Below are 17,199 nucleotides of genomic sequence, written 5' to 3'. Positions count from 1 at the left end.
TATTTTCTATGTGTATCATTCAATGGTTAATAAAATTAATACATGTAACTAAAATTACAATACGCATATGTGGTAGGAAGGTAATGTCTGAGGGGCACAAAATTAATTCAGTAAGATCAATATAAATTGACCCAATTCTTTAGTTTTTCAATTAAGAATGTTTACAAATGGTAAGAGCTTAATCAATACAACATTTACAACAAATACATGATATATAATAATACAATCTGTGGCTGAAAATAGTGTTGGTTCATTTGGTCAGCTTATGTTTCGAAAAAAATGCATATAGTAGTTGAAACATTGATTGCTGGTACTTTGGACTGTGGTGGGCTCAAAATAATATAACATGACATGTCCAAAAGCAAGTTATTCTTGCAATGAAGAGTTTGCGGTCACAGATTTGCAGTAAACATGGATTTGTTATCAGCAGGTAAAAAGGAAATTAAATCTGGCGTGATGGTAATGAGAGGGGTACAATTGACTAGAATACAGAATGTTTCAGACATCCAGGTTACATGTCATTACTGTTAAGCTGCATTTAAATGTCCATATATCACTGTGTAGTAGTTCCTACTTACACGATGAAATGTAGTTACTGAATTTTGAAGGGATAAAAAAAAAAACATATCCCCGACAGACAGACGTCAAAAATGATCATTACTTGTTCAGGGCCAAGTTTGCATTGATTTCAAAAGCATGAAGTCCAAAAAATATGAAGAAGCATTATGAAGTCTAAGGCATTTAAAGAAGAGAGTGAAAGGAGAGCTAAATTAAAATCAGATCTATATTGATTTTTAAAAAAATGATTTATAAAACTACTGAGGCAACACAATCATAAAAATAGAAAAGAACGACACTGCTCATGGCATAAATTAGCCAATACTTCCTGAAATACTTAAGATGCAAGACTACTTCAAGGGCATGGCAAAAAATATCATGGAAGGTCACAACCAACATAATATATCAGATACAAAACTGTGTGAGTCCTACCTCTGGAGACTCATCTGATGGACCAAACACTTCAGCAAAGTCAGAAGGACTTTTCCTCAGAGTCTGGTCAGCAGGCAGTGTGTTGTCATTGTATGATGTCACGAACTTAAAGTCACTGGTTCTTGAACCTGTTGTCAGGTACGCGTCATAATTGTAAGTGCTGCGTAAAGTTCCTGTGCCGTCAACATCTGCGTAGTTAGGAGGGAGATAAGCGCTGGGGATGGCTACTGCTCCATCAAACAACAGTCTGGGCTTTCTCCTGCGACAGAACCTCACACCCAGGATGATGATGATGAAGGTCAGGAAAAAGGTGGACACAGACACCAGAGCGATGATCAGATAAGAGGTCAGTTTGGAATTCTTCTCATCATAAGAAATGTCCTTCAGTTCTGGCACCTCAGCCAAATTATCAGAAATCAGTAAATACATGGAACAGGTGGCAGAGAGAGAGGGCTGTCCGTTATCTTTCACTGACACAATCAGGTTCTGTTTCATGCTGTCAGACTCAGAAATGTCCCGCTGGGTCCTGATCTCTCCGCTGTGGAGACCAATAGTGAAAAGTCCCGGATCAGTGGACTTCACTATATGATAGGACAGCCAGGCGTTCTGTCCGGAGTCCGCGTCCACCGCGATCACTTTGGACACCAGAGAGCCTCCGTGTGCAGCTTTGGGGACCAGCTCGGTCATGAAGGAGTTGCCCTCCGGGGCGGGGTACAGTATCTGAGGAGAGTTGTCATTCACATCCGATATGAACACACTGACGCTCACGTTGCTGCTGAGCGGAGGAGAACCGTTGTCTCTGGCCATCACCTGGACTTTAAAACTCCTCAACTGTTCATAATCAAACGACCTCACAGCGTGGATCACCCCCGTGTCTCCGTTAACAGACAGATAGGAGGACACCGGGGCACCGTTCACCTCACCGGGTAACAGAGAATAAATCACTGTACCGTTTTGTCTCCAGTCGGGGTCTCGAGCACTAACGGAACATAAAGTGGAGCCAGGTTTGTTATTTTCACTCACATATGCGCTGTAGGACTGTTCCTCAAACACAGGTGGGTTGTCGTTGATGTCTGCTACAGATAACTGAACAGTTTTAGAGGAGGACAGAGGTGGAGAGCCCTCGTCAGTAGCAGTGATTGTAATGTTGTAATCAGACACTAGTTCACGGTCCAGTTGTCCTGTGGTCACCAGAGAATAATAGTTTTTAATAGAAGGAACCAACTTAAAAGGGACACCTTGCTGAATGGAGCAGCGGACCTGTCCGTTACTCTCAGAGTCTCTGTCCTGCACGTTAATGATGCCCACCTCTGTACCAGGTGACACGTTCTCAGGTATGGGAGTCGACAATGATTTCAGATAAATCACTGGAGCATTATCATTCATATCAGTAACATCTATTATCACTTTGGCGTAAGAAGTTAGTCCTAAACCATCTTTAGCTTGGACTCTCATTTCAAAAGAACTGCTTTCTTCAAAATCAATCACGCCAGATACTTTAATTTTCCCAGTTTTAGGATCAATAGAAAATAAATTCATACTTTCATCGGATATGTGGCCAAAGTAAAATGTCACATCTCCATTAACTCCTTCATCTGCATCAGTAGCACTAACAGTAATCACTATGGTATCTAGGGGAGAGTTTTCAGGCAGACTGGCTTTATAAACGGCCTGGCTGAACACTGGGGCGTTATCATTAGCATCCAGCACAGTGACGTGTATAACTACAGTCCCTGATCTCTGAGGAGAGCCTCCATCTAAAGCTGTGAGAATCAAATTTATCTCTTTTTGTTTCTCTCGATCCAGTGGATTCTCCAGTACCAGTTCAACCTTGTTACTGTCAACAGAGAGAATAAAGTTGTCGTTCTTCTGTAGGCTGTACCTTTGAACAGCATTTTGACCTATATCTGCGTCATGGGCCTCCTCGATAGAGAAGCGGTTACCCTTGTCAGCTGACTCCCTTATTTCCATTTCAATCAACTGTTCTCTAAATTTTGGCGAGTTGTCATTTACATCTTGAATATGAAGACTTAGTCGATGCAGCTCCAGAGGATTCTCTAACACCAGATCTACTTTCACAACACAGGAGGGTTTCTTGCCACAAAGGCTTTCTCTGTCAATTCTCTCCGATGTCACTAAATCTCCAGTACTCAGATTAATATCACAGTACCGTTTACGAGTCCCCTCAAAATCAACACGGGCCTTTCGGGAAGATAAAATCCTCAGATCAAGACCGAGGTCTTTGGCGATATTTCCAATAACAGAGTCGCGTTTCATCTCTTCTGGAATAGAATAACTCAGGTCTCCATTAACGAGCTGCAGCGTTACAATAAAGGAAGCAAAGCAGAAGATCGGACGGAGCGCTGAAAATCCTTTGTCTCCCATCCTGATACAAAAAATGTCCTCAGCTTGTACAACTTGTACTTCCCAATGCGAACCAATTAAATCTGTTCAAAAAGCAAAATTATCCAACAAATTCACGAAAATGTACACGACACACTATGCGCGGAAATTTAACCGTTTCTCTGGAAAAGCTGCAGCTGATGTATATGTAGTAGTGGGTGGAGTAGTGAGAGCCAATTATCTGTCAGCCAACAGCGACACCATGAGTCACTTTTTTTATTCACACTAGTTGGTTACAAAATATTCTTCAGGATGTCTCGAACTACATTAATACAATGTAATATAAGAATAATATAAGATTTACTCAGGTTGAAATGAAAGACACATGTATGCTGAGTGTTTAATTTTCTTAAAAATTCGAGATCTAGTCTTTACAATTTGCACAGCTTTGTGTCTTTCCCCCATTAAAGATGAGATCAATTTACTTTTTATTTAAATGTGCTACTTTTGCTTCAGCTTTTTTTAAAAACCTGCTATATAAGACTCTGTAGATCTACAAATATCAATAATTGAGCCAAAGCTAAGCGTTGAGTGACATACTGCAAATCTACAATTTCATATATTATATAAGAACACAGTGTAAAATAAAATTTTGGCAGAGGGCTCAATATTAAGCCAATGAGCAGGAGAATGGAAGTGAATAAAAAATATCCAACATTTTAAGAAAACATATGTATAAACTATTACTATTATTTTTTTAATCCAAAAATCTGTCAGTATGGTTGAGGAAAAGACCTCCCCAGTTAATGTCGTGTCGCATGACTGAGTAGTGTTTCAGCACCATGGAGAGCTACCTTGGCATTTGGCAGGGCTGATTATATTAAAAATTACTGAACGCCGTTTCTTTCGACTGTCCAGTGTTGCACGACTTTAGTAATGTAAGTTTGTTAGTTTTATAAAAGTAAAAACTGATTAATTCTTGCAGCTAAGACGTTCAACACCACCCCCCTCGCTGACTCAGAACACGGGGCTTTTGCTTCCATCATTTGTTGATGAAAAGCAATTAGTAGCACATGAAGAAAAACGCAACAAAAACGTTTCGCAGAGCACAATGTAGACATGCTCAAGGGCGCCAACCCAAAACATACAAACAACAAAACATATGCCTTGTAAAAATATTCTTGCAACTATGGTTCATTTTCCCATGCAGCCCACGTTTTCTGCTAAAGACTCAGGTTTAAGAAACTCCATCGTTTTGTTTTACGAATAGCGAATTAGCCTAACTTCAGATCATCAACGACAATATTGACTAACTGAATTATATACTGGTACAACCTAGTTTGTCAAGAAACCACATTCGAAATGTATATTTAAGACAGCCCCTGAAAAGGAACACGTAAGATGGGTTGGACTTTTTTACACGTGTTGAATATGAAACAAAAGAAAAAATGTTGCACAAATGGCGACCAAGTGAGGAGTTCCTTGGTTCTATGATGCATCAGGTCAAGGTATGTAACCAGATCGTGACGTGAAAATAACTAACAAAGTGAGCAGCAACCAAGAAAATAATTTTGCTCAATTTTGAAAAAAAGTTCGCTAATGAAAGCAAAGTCACGTTGAAAACAATTTAAAAGCCGTGCAGGTAGAAAAACACGAAAAAAATTAATTACAAGCCTATTAAATGATGTATCCAGTGAACATTGAAAAGGTTCCTACCTCTACAGACGGCTCTAAATCGTCGAACGGGTCAGCAAAGTCAGAAGGACTTTTCCTCAGAGTCTGGTCAGCAGGCAGCGTGTTGTCATTGTATGATGTCACGAACTTAAAGTCACTGGTTCTTGAACCTGTTGTCAGGTACGCGTCATAATTGTAAGTGCTGCGTAAAGTTCCTGTGCCGTCAACATCTGCGTAGTTAGGAGGGAGATAAGCGCTGGGGATGGCTACTGCTCCATCAAACAACAGTCTGGGCTTTCTCCTGCGACAGAACCTCACACCCAGGATGATGATGATGAAGGTCAGGAAGAAGGTGGACACAGACACCAGAGCGATGATCAGATAAGAGGTCAGTTTGGAATTCTTCTCATCATAAGAAATGTCCTTCAGTTCTGGCACCTCAGCCAAGTTATCAGAAATCAGTAAATACATGGAACAGGTGGCAGAGAGAGAGGGCTGTCCGTTATCTTTCACTGACACAATCAGGTTCTGTTTCATGCTGTCAGACTCAGAAATGTCCCGCTGGGTCCTGATCTCTCCGCTGTGGAGACCAATAGTGAAAAGTCCCGGATCAGTGGACTTCACTATATGATAGGACAGCCAGGCGTTCTGTCCGGAGTCCGCGTCCACCGCGATCACTTTGGACACCAGAGAGCCTCCGTGTGCAGCTTTGGGGACCAGCTCGGTCATGAAGGAGTTGCCCTCCGGGGCGGGGTACAGTATCTGAGGAGAGTTGTCATTCACATCCGATATGAACACACTGACGCTCATGTTGCTGCTGAGCGGAGGAGAACCGTTGTCTCTGGCCATCACCTGGACTTTAAAACTCCTCAACTGTTCATAATCAAACGACCTCACAGCGTGGATCACCCCCGTGTCTCCGTTGACAGACAGATAGGAGGACACCGGGGCACCGTTCACCTCACCGGGTAACAGAGAATAAATCACTGTACCGTTTTGTCTCCAGTCGGGGTCTCGAGCACTAACGGAACATAAAGTGGAGCCAGGTTTGTTATTTTCACTCACATATGCGCTGTAGGACTGTTCCTCAAACACAGGTGGGTTGTCGTTGATGTCTGCTACAGATAACTGAACAGTTTTAGAGGAGGACAGAGGTGGAGAGCCCTCGTCAGTGGCAGTGATCGTAATGTTGTAATCAGACACTAGTTCACGGTCCAGTTGTCCTGTGGTCACCAGAGAATAATAGTTTTTAATAGAAGGAACCAACTTAAAAGGGACACCTTGCTGAATGGAGCAGCGGACCTGTCCGTTAGTCTCAGAGTCTCTGTCCTGCACGTTAATGATGCCCACCTCTGTACCAGGTGACACGTTCTCAGGTATGGGGCTCATCAAAGATTTCATATATATTACTGGAGCGTTATCATTCACATCAGTGATTTCAATCATTACTTTGGAATCAGATGAAAGCCCATAACCATCTTTGGCATCGATACGCATTTCATATTTAGAATTACTCTCGAAATCAAGTGGTCCTGTGACTTTTATCTCTCCAGTTTTACTGTTTAGTGAGAAAACCTTTTTAGCTCTTTCTGATATGCGGCTAAACTCATATGTCACCTCCCCATTGACTCCCTCGTCTGCATCAGTAGCACTTACAGTGACAGCTACAGTATCAAGGGCAGCGTTTTCAGGTAGACTGGCTTTGTACAAGGCTTGGTCAAAGACTGGGGCGTTATCATTAGCATCCAGCACAGTCACGTGTATATTGGTTGTCCCTGATCTTTGTGGGTTGCCACCATCAACAGCAATCATCACGAAATTTAAATCGTGTTCCTTTTCACGATCTAACTCTTTGTCTAATACTAACTCAACGTTCTTAGATCCATCGGCATCCTCTCGAACAGATAAAACAAAGTATTCATTCTTTTGTAAGCTGTATTGTTTAACTGTATTTTGTCCGATGTCCGCGTCGTGAGCTTCATTAACACGGTATCGAACTCCCTTCATGGCCAATTCGCTTATTTCCAGTTTAATTGTATCCTTTGGAAAAACGGGTGAATTGTCGTTTACATCCTGAATAAGCAGTGAAATGCGGTGTAGCTCCAACGGGCTCTCCAGGACCAATTCAAATTTAATCATACATGAAACCTTCTCCCCACAGAGCTCCTCTCTGTCAATCTTTTCCCTGATGACAACATTTCCTGTTTTTAGATCAATGTCGCAGTAATGCTGATAGCTTTCCTCAGTATCAATACGGGCTTTACGAGTGAACAATTTCCCCACTTCCAGCCCGAGGTCCTTGGCGATATTTCCAACAATGGATCCGGGCCTCATCTCCTCCGGCACAGAATAGCTGAGATCTGCAGTGGCGATGTGGACAAAGACAGCAAAGACGCCGAAAAGAATCAGCAACGATCTCCCTCCGTGGCCCATGATATCTTCCTTAAGAAGACACGGAAACAAAATTCCACCACTTCTCTAATAAAAATTAAAACGTAAGGTTGAAATCAAGGTACGCCGCCTCTACAACAATGGCAGCTCCGGTTTAAGTGCTTGAATTATTCCTTTTGCAGTGGGTGGAGATATGAACCTCCTCATATCTGCGAGTGAGCAGCGACGCCGTGAGTTTATTTGGAATATTACAGATAAAAATCTACGAAACCAACATAAGATGTCACAGTTACTGCCATTATCAACACCACGATCCTAACACGCACAATGAAAGTAAACTAGAATGTTTGGGGTTTGCTCTAATAGCGACAAATAGAGAAAACACAATTCAGCACCACGGACAGGGCAAGAAGTGCCAGAGAGACATCAAAACTTTCCCTCATTTAACATTTCTGTTCATAAAGTATCCATGATATATATGATTACTGAACTTAGAGTTAAATTATGTTCTTACAATTGAAGTGATGGGAGGGATTTCAACAAATATGAAATGAACATGACAAAAACTTTAAATTAAAAAACATCACAAGGCATACATAATATTTACATCTTATTTTAACATGTATTAAAGAAAAAATGCTTCAAGTCTATTTTCTATGTGTATCATTCAATGGTTAATGAAATTAATACATGTAACTAAAAATTACAATACGCATATGTGGTAGTAAGGTAATGTCTGAGGGGCACAAAATTAATTCAGTAAGATTATTATTGAAAGACCAAATTGTTTAGTTTTTCAATTAAGAATGTTTACAAATGGTAAGAGCTTAATCAATACAACATTTACAACGAATACATGATATATTATAATACAATATGTGGCTGAAAATAGTGTTTGGTAAGCTTATGATTTAAAAAAATTTGCATATAGTAGTTGAAACATTGATTGCTGGAACTTTAAACTATGGTGGGCTCAAAATAATATAACATGACATGTCCAAAAGCAAGTTATTCTTGCAATGAAGAGCTTGCGGTCACAGGTTCGCAGTAAACATGGATTTGTTATCAGCAGGTAAAAAGGAAATTAAATCTGGCGTGATGGTAATGAGAGGGGTACAATTGACTAGAATACAGAATGTTTCAGGCATCCAGGTTACATGTCATTACTGTAAAGCTGAATTTAAATGTCCATATATCACTGTGTAGTAGTTCCTACTTACACGATGAAATGTAGATACTGAATTTTGAAGGGAAAAAAAACATATCCTCGACAGAAAGATGTCAAAAATGAACATTACTTATTCAGGGCCAAGTTTGCATTGATTTTAAAAGCATGAAGTCCAAAAAATATGAAGAAGCATTATGAAGTCTAAGGCATTTAAAGAAGAGAGTGAAAGGAAAGCAAAATTAAAATCAGATCTATATTGATTTTTTAAAAATGATTTATAAAACTGCTCAGGCAACACGATCATAAAAATAGAAAAGGAACGACACTGCTCATGGCTTAAATTATCCAATACTTCCTGAAATACTTAAGATGCAAGACTACTTCAAGGGCATGGCAAAAAATATCATGGAAGGTCACAACCAACATAATATATCAGATACAAAACTGTATGAGTCCTACCTCTGGAGACTCATCTGATGGACCAAACACTTCAGCAAAGTCAGAAGGACTTTTCCTCAGAGTCTGGTCAGCAGGCAGTGTGTTGTCATTGTATGATGTCACGAACTTAAAGTCACTGGTTCTTGAACCTGTTGTCAGGTACGCGTCATAATTGTAAGTGCTGCGTAAAGTTCCTGTGCCGTCAACATCTGCGTAGTTAGGAGGGAGATAAGCGCTGGGGATGGCTACTGCTCCATCAAACAACAGTCTGGGCTTTCTCCTGCGACAGAACCTCACACCCAGGATGATGATGATGAAGGTCAGGAAAAAGGTGGACACAGACACCAGAGCGATGATCAGATAAGAGGTCAGTTTGGAATTCTTCTCATCATAAGAAATGTCCTTCAGTTCTGGCACCTCAGCCAAGTTATCAGAAATCAGTAAATACATGGAACAGGTGGCAGAGAGAGAGGGCTGTCCGTTATCTTTCACTGACACAATCAGGTTCTGTTTCATGCTGTCAGACTCAGAAATGTCCCGCTGGGTCCTGATCTCTCCGCTGTGGAGACCAATAGTGAAAAGTCCCGGATCAGTGGACTTCACTATATGATAGGACAGCCAGGCGTTCTGTCCGGAGTCCGCGTCCACCGCGATCACTTTGGACACCAGAGAGCCTCCGTGTGCAGCTTTGGGGACCAGCTCGGTCATGAAGGAGTTGCCCTCCGGGGCGGGGTACAGTATCTGAGGAGAGTTGTCATTCACATCCGATATGAACACACTGACGCTCACGTTGCTGCTGAGCGGAGGAGAACCGTTGTCTCTGGCCATCACCTGGACTTTAAAACTCCTCAACTGTTCATAATCAAACGACCTCACAGCGTGGATCACCCCCGTGTCTCCGTTAACAGACAGATAGGAGGACACCGGGGCACCGTTCACCTCACCGGGTAACAGAGAATAAATCACTGTACCGTTTTGTCTCCAGTCGGGGTCTCGAGCACTAACGGAACATAAAGTGGAGCCAGGTTTGTTATTTTCACTCACATATGCGCTGTACGACTGTTCCTCAAACACAGGTGGGTTGTCGTTGATGTCTGCTACAGATAACTGAACAGTTTTAGAGGAGGACAGAGGTGGAGAGCCCTCGTCAGTGGCAGTGATTGTAATGTTGTAATCAGACACTAGTTCACGGTCCAGTTGTCCTGTGGTCACCAGAGAATAATAGTTTTTAATAGAAGGAACCAACTTAAAAGGGACACCTTGCTGAATGGAGCAGCGAACCTGTCCGTTAGTCTCAGAGTCTCTGTCCTGCACGTTAATGATTCCCACCCCTGTACCAGGTGACACGTTCTCAGGTATGGGGTTATTGAGAGATTTTAAATTGATCTCAGGTGGGTTGTCATTAACATCGGAGATTTCAATTGTCACTTTAGAATCAGAGGTAAGGCCATATCCATCTTTGGCGGCTACACGCATTTCATAAATTGACTCTTTCTCGAAATCTAAAGGCCCTATAACTTTCATCTCTCCTGTGTTGCGGTTTAAAGCAAACGCTCTTCTACCCGTTTCTGAAATACGACTTATTTCATAAGTTACCTCGCCATTTACACCTTCATCTGCATCAGTGGCAACCACTGTAACCACTACAGCATCTAGAGGAGAGTCTTCAGGCAGAAAGGCTTTATACACTGTTTGGCTAAACACTGGGGCGTTATCATTAGCATCCAGTACAGTCACATGCACAGTTGCAGTGCCACTTCTTTGAGGACTGCCTCCATCTAGTGCAGTGAGCAATAATCTCAATTCCTGCTGTTCCTCGCGGTCTAGCTCCTTATTCAACACTAGCTCTGCATACTTTCCCCCATCTGATTCTGAATGAATTTTCAACATTAAATAGTTATTCGTCTGTAATGCATAACTTTGAACAGCGTTTTGCCCGATATCCATATCGTGTGCCTCCAAGACACGGAAGCGAGATCCTTTCATAGCCAATTCATTAATTTCTATCTTGATTTCATCTTTACTAAAAACAGGCGGATTGTCGTTAATATCTTGTATTTGAAGTGAAATGCGGTGCAACTCCAGAGGGGCCTCTAAGATTAACTCAAATTTAAGGATACAGGATGCCTTTTCGCCACAAAGCGCCTCTCTGTCGATTCTTTCAGCTACAATCAAATCTCCAGTGTTAAGATTGATGTCACAGTACCGTTCCCGATTCAGATCGCTGTCAATGCGGGCCTTTCGAGTCGATAATTTCCCCACGTTCAACCCGAGGTCCTTTGCTATATTTCCTATTACAGATCCAGGTTTCATTTCTTCAGGGATAGAAAAGCTCATGTCTCCGTTACCGATGCGAAGCAGCTGAAGAAAGAAAGCTAACATGTAAAGCAGGCCGGCCGCTGAATATCCATTCTGTGCCATCCTGAGTTAAGAATGGAAAACAACTCAAAAACGTCAAATGATAGTTATCCCCGTGCCAATATCTGTGCGGTCCAGTAAAACATGAAAAACAACTATACTTGCAAACTATCAATTTGCATGTCTGACCAAAGCACATCCAAGGGTACAATTTGAGAAGGAGAGGATCAAGCCTAGAGTAACAAAGAACGAGCCAGGGTGGAGATGTGTTTCCTCAGCTGGTGAACAGCGACACTCTGAGTTCAATTTCATTTCTGCACGTGGAAGATCAACATGACCTGATGACACTAAAACATTTTTTCATGTTTCGCTATATTTCAGCACAAATTCACATGCAAAGAAGATCAAGCAAATGGATACCTGAGTCAACAAAAATATTTTAAGGATTTACTTTAGATACTAAAAAAACATCACTTCGCAACAAAACAGATAATTGACTGCCAAACTGCAAATCAGCGTGCTGAAAGGCCCAAACCATTTTATCTCTTGCAACAGAAGAAAAAATATTACTCCAGTCAAAGGCAAGTTATACCACTGAGAAAGTGAATGCAAAAGTGCTGGAGAGATGAAGAGAAGCCGTTATATTAGAATGGAGTATAGGTATAAAAACATTAAGTTGTACACTGAGGGATTACATTTAAAACGCATACATACAGCCAATATCATAACATGACATAAGGGCCTTAGACAGTATAAATATTCACCAGAACCTAAAATAGAAAACATAACCTTAATTAAGTGTGCCGTTATTGAATATATTTATAAATTGTGCTAAGAAGGGTGTACCTCCACAGCTGGGAAGGACAAATAAAACCCTGATTCGAACAACATTGGGGCACTGTGAAATACTTAATAAAAACAGAATCCAATGATTTGCCAGCCCTTTTGGATCTATATTCAATAGAATACAGCACAAAGGTGAGACAACTAATGCTCAAACTTTATTAATCTTTCATAAAGTCGCCTAACATTTCTGGAATCAGGGCTGTATGATCTTTCATTCCTATGAATAATTATTTTTTAATTAATACGATTTTATTTGTTTTGCATTACATTATATTGCACAAAATAGTCTTGAAAGCAGTATTGCCCAGCATATAAATGGCTCATCAATGCATATCGAGGGCAAGGGCATGTTACACCAGGAAGGAAAAGGGACGCCTTAACACTTCAAAGATTCAGGACTCCGATCTTAAAACATGTTAATGTGTGCGTGGATAACCCTCTGATGTTAGCTGATGGGGGACCTGAGCAATATTCTCTACACTGAGGAGAGTAAATGGACACTCAATTGGATTTTTGGTATGTGTTGGCTGGTTTACTCATGAAATATGGTAAATTATAGAATCAGTCTCTCTCACTCTCTAGTCAATTAGTTTGTGCTTTTGTGTTGATTTTATTTTGAAAAGGTTCCAATTGTACAAATCAATGCATGCCTCTGATTATTTTGCTGCCAACATGGTATTACTGACTAACAAACTTGAATTTGTTCCACTTGTTAATATCAAGTGCAGCAACATGTATAAGGTAGAGCGAAATTAAATTGATAATGAAATTATATAGATAAACTTACATTGAATAAGCCTTGGTGGGATGGCTTTTTTAAAATCTAATTGGTTTCAAATGAACCAGCATTTTTTTAAACACTATTTTATATGTGTGAATCAGCACAAATATTTTAAAATTCATTGTCAGGACTTTTTAACATTTTTGTTGGAAAAACTTATGGTGTGAAATGACACACTCTGGTATATCAGTATTCATCAATTCATTTTTTTTCTGCATTTTTGAGGTATTTATAATATTAATATGATAGTGTCTAGATAATCTAAATGCATTAGGAAAAGAGTTTCAACAGGCCAAAAGGCTGACATAGTGACCGTACAGTTTAACAAAACACAACATGATGAATTATTTCAAAACTAGAGCATTCATTTAATTTTTTTCCCAGAAGGCGACTCGAAAGCATAAGAATGTATAGATTTTTTCGATCCGATTACAGAGCTGTGAACACCGTGTCAAAAAATAAGACAAAAAATAATCTTCACTTTACAATATATATCTTCTTACCTCTGGAGATCCATCAGACTCTCCAAATACATCAGCAAAGTCAGAAGGACTTTTCCTCAGAGTCTGGTCAGCAGGCAGCGTGTTGTCATTGTATGATGTCACGAACTTAAAGTCACTGGTTCTTGAACCTGTTGTCAGGTACGCGTCATAATTGTAAGTGCTGCGTAAAGTTCCTGTGCCGTCAACATCTGCGTAGTTAGGAGGGAGATAAGCGCTGGGGATGGCTACTGCTCCATCAAACAACAGTCTGGGCTTTCTCCTGCGACAGAACCTCACACCCAGAATGATGATGATGAAGGTCAGAAAAAAGGTGGACACAGACACCAGCGCGATGATCAGATAAGAGGTCAGTTTGGAATTCTTCTCATCATAAGAAATGTCCTTCAGTTCTGGCACCTCAGCCAAGTTATCAGAAATCAGTAAATACATGGAACAGGTGGCAGAGAGAGAGGGCTGTCCGTTATCTTTCACTGACACAATCAGGTTCTGTTTCATGCTGTCAGACTCAGAAATGTCCCGCTGGGTCCTGATCTCTCCGCTGTGGAGACCAATAGTGAAAAGTCCCGGATCAGTGGACTTCACTATATGATAGGACAGCCAGGCGTTCTGTCCGGAGTCCGCGTCCACCGCGATCACTTTGGACACCAGAGAGCCTCCGTGTGCAGCTTTGGGGACCAGCTCGGTCATGAAGGAGTTGCCCTCCGGGGCGGGGTACAGTATCTGAGGAGAGTTGTCATTCACATCCGATATGTACACACTGACGCTCACGTTGCTGCTGAGCGGAGGAGAACCGTTGTCTCTGGCCATCACCTGGACTTTAAAACTCCTCAACTGTTCATAATCAAACGACCTCACAGCGTGGATCACCCCCGTGTCTCCGTTAACAGACAGATAGGAGGACACCGGGGCACCGTTCACCTCACCGGGTAACAGAGAATAAATCACTGTACCGTTTTGTCTCCAGTCGGGGTCTCGAGCACTAACGGAACATAAAGTGGAGCCAGGTTTGTTATTTTCACTCACATATGCGCTGTACGACTGTTCCTCAAACACAGGTGGGTTGTCGTTGATGTCTGCTACAGATAACTGAACAGTTTTAGAGGAGGACAGAGGTGGAGAGCCCTCGTCAGTGGCAGTGATTGTAATGTTGTAATCAGACACTAGTTCACGGTCCAGTTGTCCTGTGGTCACCAGAGAATAATAGTTTTTAATAGAAGGAACCAACTTAAAAGGGACACCTTGCTGAATGGAGCAGCGGACCTGTCCGTTAGTCTCAGAGTCTCTGTCCTGCACGTTAATGATGCCCACCTCTGTACCTGGTGACACGTTCTCAGGTATGGGATTGGTGAGGGAATTCAGATTTATCACTGGAGCATTATCATTTATATCAGTAACATCTATTATCACTTTGGCGTAAGAAGTTAGTCCTAAACCATCTTTAGCTTGGACTCTCATTTCATAGGAACTGCTTTCTTCAAAGTCGATCACATTATTTACGCGAATTTGACCAGTTTTAGGATCAATGGTGAATACATTTACATCGTCATCAGAAAAGTGGCCAAAGTAAAATGTCACATCTCCATTAACTCCTTCATCTGCATCAGTAGCACTAACAGTAATCACTATGGTATCTGGAGGAGAGTTTTCAGGCAGACTGGCTTTATAAACGGCCTGGCTGAACACTGGGGCGTTATCATTAGCATCCAGCACAGTGACGTGTATGACTACAGTCCCTGATCTCTGAGGAGAGCCTCCATCTAAAGCTGTGAGAAGCAAATTCATTTCCTTTTGTTTCTCTCGATCAAGTTTGTTTTCTAGCACTAGTTCAACCTTGTTACTGTCAACAGAGAGAATAAAGTTGTCGTTCTTCTGTAGGCTGTACCTTTGAACAGCATTTTGACCTATATCTGCGTCATGGGCCTCCTCGATGGAGAAACGGTTACCCTTTTCTGCTGATTCCCTTATTTCCATTTCAATTAAGCTTTCTCTGAATTTTGGCGAGTTGTCGTTTACATCTTGAATATGAAGACTTAGTCGATGCAGCTCCAGAGGATTCTCTAACACCAGATCTACTTTCACAACACAGGAGGGTTTCTTGCCACAAAGGCTTTCTCTGTCAATTCTCTCCGATGTCACCAAATCTCCAGTACTCAGATTAATATCACAGTACCGTTTACGAGTCCCCTCAAAATCAACACGGGCCTTTCGGGAAGATAAGGTCCTCAGATCAAGACCGAGATCTTTGGCGATATTTCCAATAACAGAGTCGCGTTTCATCTCCTCTGGAATAGAATAACTCAGGTCTCCATTAACGAGCTGCAGCGTTACAATAAAGGAAGCAAAGCAGAAGATAGGACGGAGCGCTGAAAATCCTTTGTCTGCCATCCTTAAACGAAAAAATGTCCTCCGCTTGTACAACTTGTACTTTCCAATGCGAACCAATTAAAGCTGTTCAAAAAGACAAAATTATCCAACACACCAATGTATCCGATACATATGTGCGGAAATCTAACCGTTTCTCTGGAAAAGCTGCAGCTGATGTATATGTAGTAGTGGGTGGAGTAGTGAGAGCCATTTATCTGTCAGCCAACAGCGACACCATGAGTCACTTTTTTATTCACACTAGTTGGTTACAAAATATTCTTCAGGATGTCTCGAACTACATTAATACAATGTAATATAAGAATAATATAATATTTACTCAGGTTGGAATGAAAGACACATATGCTGAGTGTTTAATTTTCTTAAAAATAACAGATCTCGTCTTTACAATTTGCACAGCTTTGTGTTGTTCCCCAATTACAAATTAGATCAATTGACTTTTGATTTAAATGTGTTACTTTTGCTTCAGCTTTTTAAAAACCTGCTATATAAGACTCTGTAGATCATAAAATATCACTAATCGAGCAAAAGCTCAACGCTGAGTGACATTCTGCAACTCTACAATTTCATATATTATATACGAACACACTGTAAAATAAAACTTTGGTAGAATGGTCCAAATTAAGCCAATGAGCAGGAGAAGTGAAGCGAGTTAAAAATATCCAACGTTTTAATAAAAAACAAACAAACAAAAAAAAACAACTATTACAATAATTTTTTTAAATCAAAAATCTGTCAGTATGGTTGAGGAGAAGACCTCTCCTTGTAATGTCGTCTCGCATGGCTGAGTAGGGTTTCAGCACCATGGAGAGCTACCTTGACGTTTGGCAGGGCCGATGGTAAAAAAAAAAAAAAAAAATACTGAATGCCGTTTCTTTCGACTTGCCAGTGTTGCACGACGTTAGTAATGTATGTTTGTTGGTTTTACAAAAGTAACAACGAACTGATTCTTGCAACTAAGACGTTCAACACCATCCCTCTCGCTGACTCAGAACATGGGGCTTTGGTTTCCATCATTTGTTGATTTACAGCAATCAGTAGCACATAAGGTTAAACGCAACGAAACCCTTTTGCAGCGCACAATGGAGACAAGCTCAGAGGCGCCAACCCCAAACATACAAATAGAAAAACATTTGCCTTGTAAAAATGTTGATGCAACTATGGTGCATTTTTGCATGCAGCCAACGTTTTCTGCTAAACGACATGATGTTGAAGAAACTCATTGGTTTTGGTTTACCAATAGCGAATTAGCCCAACTTCAGATCATCAACGACAAAACAACTTTAGAAAACAACCAAGTTTGTCAAGAAACCACGTTCAAAATG

General features: G+C 41.0%; 4 protein-coding genes across 5 annotated transcripts in view; all 4 read right to left on the bottom strand.

Moving 5' to 3' along the window:
• Positions 1 to 17,199, bottom strand: part of LOC131981893 (protocadherin gamma-C5-like) — a 338,840-nt gene that overhangs the window by 299,262 nt on the left and 22,379 nt on the right. The gene's annotated exons all lie outside the window — the stretch shown is intronic.
• LOC131981921 (protocadherin gamma-A12-like) lies at positions 769 to 3,476 on the bottom strand. The gene has a single exon (XM_059346454.1). The coding sequence runs from the start codon at positions 3,373 to 3,375 to the stop codon at positions 964 to 966; it is 2,412 nt and encodes an 803-aa protein (XP_059202437.1). The 5' UTR covers positions 3,376 to 3,476; the 3' UTR covers positions 769 to 963.
• On the bottom strand, positions 5,011 to 11,594 carry LOC131982179 (uncharacterized). Its single transcript, XM_059346774.1, has 2 exons — positions 9,026 to 11,594; positions 5,011 to 7,449 (listed from the first exon to the last, which is right to left on the bottom strand). Exons 1-2 carry the CDS (start codon positions 11,423 to 11,425, stop codon positions 5,011 to 5,013), a joined length of 4,839 nt encoding a protein of 1,612 aa, XP_059202757.1. The 5' UTR covers positions 11,426 to 11,594.
• On the bottom strand, positions 11,590 to 16,170 carry LOC131982178 (protocadherin gamma-A11-like). The gene is made up of 2 exons (XM_059346773.1): positions 13,493 to 16,170; positions 11,590 to 11,595 (listed from the first exon to the last, which is right to left on the bottom strand). The coding sequence occupies exons 1-2, from the start codon at positions 15,875 to 15,877 to the stop codon at positions 11,590 to 11,592; spliced, it is 2,391 nt and encodes a 796-aa protein (XP_059202756.1). The 5' UTR covers positions 15,878 to 16,170.

This window comes from Centropristis striata, chromosome 12 (genome assembly GCF_030273125.1).
Source record: "Centropristis striata isolate RG_2023a ecotype Rhode Island chromosome 12, C.striata_1.0, whole genome shotgun sequence".
In the NCBI taxonomy this organism is placed as follows: Eukaryota; Metazoa; Chordata; class Actinopteri; order Perciformes; family Serranidae; genus Centropristis; species Centropristis striata.
The sequence above is the reverse complement of the archived record's forward strand: the minus strand, read 5'-3'. Positions and strand labels throughout refer to the sequence as shown.

What these genes read in the sequence shown, in the direction of transcription:
- LOC131981921 (XM_059346454.1), bottom strand. Translation starts at nt 3,375, where the DNA reads ATGGGAGACAAAGGATTTTCAGCGCTCCGTCCGATCTTCTGCTTTGCT.
- LOC131982179 (XM_059346774.1), bottom strand. Translation starts at nt 11,425, where the DNA reads ATGGCACAGAATGGATATTCAGCGGCCGGCCTGCTTTACATGTTAGCT. An exon ending in CATCAGATGAGTCTCCAGAG is followed by an intron (nt 7,450 to 9,025) that starts GTAGGACTCATA and finishes TGTCTTCTTAAG; the next exon opens with GAAGATATCATGGGCCACGG.
- LOC131982178 (XM_059346773.1), bottom strand. Translation starts at nt 15,877, where the DNA reads ATGGCAGACAAAGGATTTTCAGCGCTCCGTCCTATCTTCTGCTTTGCT.